This window comes from Daktulosphaira vitifoliae, unplaced genomic scaffold (assembly GCF_025091365.1).
Source record: "Daktulosphaira vitifoliae isolate Bord-2020 unplaced genomic scaffold, ASM2509136v1 Scaffold_2, whole genome shotgun sequence".
Classification (NCBI taxonomy): Eukaryota; Metazoa; Arthropoda; class Insecta; order Hemiptera; family Phylloxeridae; genus Daktulosphaira; species Daktulosphaira vitifoliae.
The window spans coordinates 15,758,655-15,765,287 of record NW_026099573.1 but is presented as its reverse complement, the minus strand read 5'-3'; the positions used below and the strand labels follow the sequence as shown (position 1 = coordinate 15,765,287).

General features: G+C 30.6%; 1 protein-coding gene across 1 annotated transcript in view; it reads right to left on the bottom strand.

Annotated features, from left to right (window-relative positions):
* Positions 1–3,556: 3,556 nt before the first annotated feature.
* Positions 3,557–6,633, bottom strand: part of LOC126898013 (uncharacterized) — a 13,793-nt gene continuing 10,716 nt past the window's right edge. Inside the window, exon 6 of the mRNA XM_050671960.1 lies at positions 3,557–3,762. Coding sequence (XP_050527917.1) covers positions 3,557–3,762 — 206 coding nt within the window. The remainder of the gene's footprint in view (positions 3,763–6,633) is intronic.

Genomic DNA, 6,633 nt, shown 5'->3' with positions numbered 1-6,633 from the left:
ACTTCGTGTTCTCCTTTGTCAAACTTGCATTCTGTATAGTCTGTCTTACTCCTACATATTCTTAAATCCTTTTCTTCAAAAGCTGATCTCCACGCCTCTAGCCTTTGATTAATTTCCTCCCTGTTTTCTCCTAATAACACTAACTATATCATCAGCAAACAACATGCACCACAGCACCCCTCCTTGTATTTCTCTAGTAATTTGATCCATCACTATAGAAAATAAGTAAGGGCTTAAAGCAGAACCCTGATGCACTTCTACTCTTACCCAAAAACCTTCTGTTACTCCTACCACACTTTTTACCCTAGTACAAGTGCCATCATACATATCTTCTATTATATTCATGTACCGTTTTGGGACTTCTTTTCTCATTAATGCCCACTTTAGAACCTCTCTCGGTACTCTATCATATGTTTTCTCCAAATCTATAAATACTATACAAAGCTTTTTCTTTTTTTCCCTAAACTTTTCTATTAGTTGCCTCACACAAAATAATGGCTCCATTATTGACTTACCAGGCATTATAACAAACTGGTTTTTAGATACCGATGTCTCATTTCTTATTCTCTTAACTATTACTTTTTCTCAAATTTTCATACTATGACTCATAAACTTTGTGCCTCTAAAGTTTCTACACTCCGTCACCTTTATCTTTAAATATCGGAACCACAAAACTATTCTTCCATTCATTTGGAATTTTCTCTTCTAATAAGATTTTATTTAAAAGTTCCTTCATCCACCTTATGCCAACACCGCCTAATATTTTCCATACTTCTACTGGCACTTCATCTGGTCCCACTGCTTTATTATTCTTTTTCATTGATGCCATAGCCTCCGATACCTCTTTCTCATTAATTAAATCTACCAGTTCCTCATTCCACGAGATATCCTCTAATGTCTCTTTTGGGTACTCCTTATTCAATATTTTTTCAAAATACTCTTTCCACCTTTATTTCACATCATTATCACACGAGAGTACCATATTATCAACACTTTTTATACACCTTAAATAATGATAATCTTTACACCTTAACTCTCTTACTTTTGCAAGTCTATAGATTTTTTTCTTGCCTTCCTTTGTTCCTAGCCTATCATACAACTTATCATACCTCTTAAACTTTGCCTTACTTACTGCACAATTGGCTTCTTTGCACAAGTGTTTATACTCCATCCAGTCTTCTCTCCTTTTGCTCTTCTGACATACTTTGAACTACTTTTTCTTACTTTCAATGATTTTTTGAACGTCCTCATCCCACTACCAGGTTTTCTTTTTTCCTGGCATTCCTACTCACACCAAAAATCTCCTTTGCAATATTTTTTATACAACTAGCAAATCTATTCCAAACATCAATTATGTCTCCCATTCCACACCGTCCTCTCTTTTACCGTCTTAAAAAACTTTTTTATTTTCCCCTTTCAATTTTCACCACTGGATCTTCGATTTTTCCTTTGTGTTTCTTCTATTTTTGTTTATTCCCTTTCCGGTACACCACAATTCCATTACCATCAGTCTATGTTGTGTAGTTACACTCTCACCTGGTATAATTTTACAATATTTTACTCGCTTTACGCTCTCTCTCTTCCACATAAAATAATCAATCTGTGATCTATTTCTCCCACTCTTATATGTTATATAATGTTCTTCCCACTTTCTAAAATAAGTATTAACCACAACAAGATCATACGATACTGCGAAATTCAGTATTCTTTCTGTCTCATTCTTTCCACTAAAACCATACCTCCATGTACTCTTTCATATCCTCTCCTCTCATTACCTACATGTCCATTCATATCACCATTTATCACCGCATCCTCATTTCCAGGTATCCCTTGCATTACCTCATCCATCTCTCTCCAAAACACTTCCTTGTCTATTTCATCACATCCCACTTGTGGTGCATAGGCACTTATTACATTCAGCACTTTTTCTTCGAATATCAATTTTACAACCATAATTCTGTCACTTTTCCTAGCTACTTCTACTACTCTACTTTTCATTTCCTCAATCATTATTATCCTTACATCATTATTTGTTTTAGATCTACCTGAGAATATTATTTTATAACCCTCATCTATTTCTCTCCTTTCCATTTAGTTTCTTGTACACAACAAATGTTAACTTTTCTCCTCTTCAATACTTTTACTAATTCTCCACTTCTACCAGTTAATGTTCCAACATTCTAAGTACCTATTCTTATTTTGTATCTAAATTTCTCCCTTATACACGAGTCGAGCCTAGAGTTAAGTGGTAATGTCCCTACACCGTTGGGTAGATCTGTACACATGACTGTTGAAACAGCTATCGCACAAGTTGTTCGGCTGGTATCAAACACTTTATTCCTTAGGCCTTCTTCGTTTTTAACTACTTTCTGTTGTCCCCGCGTACATCCTAGATGGGACAATCCGCCTAAGTTTTGTTCAGGATTCCTCATACTTTTTTGACAAAGATTTTTACGCCGGTTGTCGACCCGACACAACCTCAATAGTCGCCTCTTACGACTGGCAGAGGGACCGTGGAAGTATTCTTATACCATATCCACAGGGAACTAAAATTTGAAATCGTATAATTACTTATAAATGAATCAGGGCTATAATTATAATATAACAAATTTAATACATTGATAAATATCCTTTTATAAATTATATATATGAACGACGATTATTGTGATGTACTTTATTTAATTTAAAATTATAAGGTATATATTAAAAAATTCGAATATTGAACTATTTCCTAACTTATTTGAGGTCAAATTGTGGATTATTCAATTTAAAAACGTGTTTATACGTATATAAAACTGATTTAACTACATATTAGTAAAGTTTTTTGAATCAAAAAATAATTTCCATTTTGGAAAATTTCCAAGAAAATGAGTGTATTATCCTTAATTAATCCCTGTACAATAAATTTGATAGATTTTTTTGTAAAGTCTTATTGTGATTTGTATAACGATTTTATAGAAAATCGTTTTTGTCTGCCGTGTACCAAAAAATTACAAATCTATTTTATTATACAGGTTAGTTTTCTGCTTTTTCAAAATATCCATTACCAACAATCATTGATTAAATTGTTTTTGTTCTTTTGAAAGATTGGTAAAATTGATTTTATGGTCTGGCATTGTTCTTTCCATCGTTTTACAGTTCATAAATATTTAGTCAGAAACATTATTTTCCTTAATAATACATTCCTAAATATCTGTTCCGTAATTATATAGTTCCCATAATGCCAATACTATTGGTATGTAATAGTTGGGTATTTTTGTACTTGTTTATGTAAATATACTTCTTTTAATTTTTAAATAAAATTTTTTAAGAATTTTTAAATAATTGATTTCTTATATGAACTAATTACTTTATTTATGAAAGTATTTTTAATTCACACACACGTAACAAAATTTTCGTCAGCATAATTATTTAATATAAAAGTTTTTATTATTATTAATAGCTAGACAACTAAAATTATATAAATATAAAAAAAATAATGGTTACTACAAATTCAAGTATTAGTAAAAACTAATATCATTAAATGTTATTATATATTTGTAATGTAGAATCGTGGTTACTTTGATTCCAATTCAGTTTGAACACTTTTTTCTAAAACCCCATATGACAATAGGAATTCCATATTTTCTAAACTATTCCAAGACAATACTTCTGTTTCGTTGTACCTCCTAATTAATTCGTAATCTGTATTGTAAAAATGTTTGACAAAATCCAAGTATAAATGTTGAAATCTTTTATCAGAAATATGATCATCATCAATTCCTAAAAGATGAGGTATCATAATTAATTCAATTTTGTTATCAAATAATATTTTTTTAATGAAATTAAAAAAAATGTATTCTAAAATAATTGTTGGATTTATTGCAAAAAAGTATTTTTGATGATATAAACATGTTTCATGGGTCCCTGATAAAAATCATTAGATTATTCTAAAAGCAACATTTTCTTAATTATATCCCTGATAACTACTTTTATTGATATTAAATATTTTAGTGTTGTAATTTTCAATAAAACTCTAAACTTTGTAAGAAATTATAAAGTAGTTGAATATTTTGTTTCCTCTATGTAAATAAAAAATTAAAGTATGGATTTATCACAAATAAAATAACTCCCTTAATTCGATTATTTTGAACTTCATTAGTTGATTATTATTTTAGTCATGAAATTGAAATTGTAATTAACTATGTCTGTTGATGACCTGCATATCTTATTTATCTTACTATTTTTTGTTATCAAATATCAGATGGCCTGCCTTTGTGTAGATATGTTAGTGTACCTTCCACCGCCGTAACAAAGGCTTCGCGATCTTAAATTTCTAAGTTTATTTTTATAATGATAAAAATAAATTTACAGGGTGTTAGTAAATGCTATGTAACGAGTAGTAGGATGATATTCAGTAGGACCTAAAAATAGCGAAATCAAAAAATAAAATTTTCTATTTCTCTGCTCTACTTTTTTGTCAACTGTCCCATACTCTGAACCATACATAATAGCTGGTCTCGCTTCAGTCTTATAGAACTTACCTTTCAGTCTCATTGGAATTCTTTTATCACATTTATCTCTCCACTTGAACCACCCACATTTTCCTGTTTCTACATTCTCGTAAATACCACCACTCTTTTTCACAATAGATACTAAATACTTTACATCTCTCCTATCACTAATCTCCTCATTTCACCTACTTCGTGTTCTCCTTTGTCAAACTTGCACTCNCCTGTTTCTACATCCTCGTAAATACCACCACTCTTTTTCACAATAGATACTAAATACTTTACATCTCTCCTATCACGCCCTTGACTATTGTCACTAATCTCCTCATTTCACCTACTTCGTGTTCTCCTTTGTCAAACTCGCACTCTGTATAGTCTGTCTTACTCCTACATATTCTTAAACCCTTTTCTTCAAAAGCTGATCTCCACGCCTCTAGCCTTTGATTAATTTCCTCCCTGTTTTCTCCTATTAACACTATACCGTCAGCAATCAAAATTAAAAATGGCCTACTTGAAATCTCGCACACTCAAAAAAAAAAACTGAAATGACGACCCTGTTGTACATTGGCTTAGCCTGACGTACACGTCAATACACACACACACACACACACACAGATTTATTGTACTCTTTAACGTGCTACGCTTATCTTGGACTTTCTCAGAGTCCAATCTCTAAAAATAGTGAACAATCAAAGGAGTAACTTGTAGATCCATCGGCACGATTTAGCTCAAAAGTACTGAGAGGTGACTCCTGGTCAGTCACCAGCACAATTACTTTTTCACCTTACCAACTTGTAGTATAGTCTATAGCTTATAAAGCAGGAAGTAAAAACATTTTATTTACCATTGCAATGTTCGGTATAATTATAACATAATTGTTTTTTCCCTAACATCACTATCTTTAAGCTTTATTTAGAATAATAGAAATAAAAAAGTTCAATAATGACGCAAACGTAATAATTAAAATATATAATTAAAACAAGATAAAACGTATGAAACAAGAACACACTCAAAAAACATAAAAGTAATACTTGACAGTAAAGACTTATTGTCTAAAATATACGTCACAAAAATGAGATTAGTTGCGTTGCTTCCGAGGTAATCTCCTCAACAATTAAATCCATTCCGTTTTATACTAAAATATTTGTTTTTTTTAAATTTAATACAAAATTAATAGTACAACTCTCAAAAATGTGTTAATAAAATATTACTTAGTGGTCTAATAACAATAGTTCAGGGTATTACAATAACGGGGAACGAGGGCTTTGATAAAAGGGATTTTTTTTTAATTATTGGGGATAATGTCTTCAACTAGATACGATTTGTAATCATTTGACGTATTGTTGAGAAAAATCATTTTTGAAATAGTTATAGCAGTTTGAAGTATTAAAAATTGAAAATTTTTGAAAATTAGCGATTTTTAAATTCGTAATTTTTTTGAAGATTTCCCCATTTACGGGGAACGAAAGAAATTTTTTCAATTTTTGTGTGTAATGTCTTTAACTAAATACGATTTGTGATCTTTTGATGTATCATTGAGAAAAATTGGTCCAATGAAAGCTGAGAAAAAGTAGTGATAGACACAAAAAAAAAAAAACACATCATAGTAAAATTAATACCTTCTAAGATTGGCATCAAAGCTAAAACTGTTACGAATATCAATATCATATCAATATCATATCAACATCATGCGTACGGTACGAATGTCAATAGTTTAGTATAATATATTTATTGCTTATTTAATTAATTGTTACCAAAATATTTGTTTATTGAACCATGATAATATAATGTTTTTGAGATTTGAATTAATATATAAAAATTTGGTGCATTATTAATGGTAATTGGGACTGTTTTTAAAGTAAGGGGTGCAGTTGCACACCCTGACCCTTCCCAAATGACGTTCCTAATGCACGACAATACAATTTGTGATCTTTTAGTTTATCGTTCAGTAAAATCGGTTAAGCATAACCCGAGAAAAAGTAGTAAAAGACAAAATAAAAAATAAATATACAGTGATTTTTAGCTTCGATGCGAAGCTGAGTAGGTATTGGTTTTACTGTGATGTGTTTTTAACTTCGATGCGAAGCTGAGAAGGAATTGGTTTTACTAAGATGTGTTTATTTATTTTTTTTTTTTTTTTTTT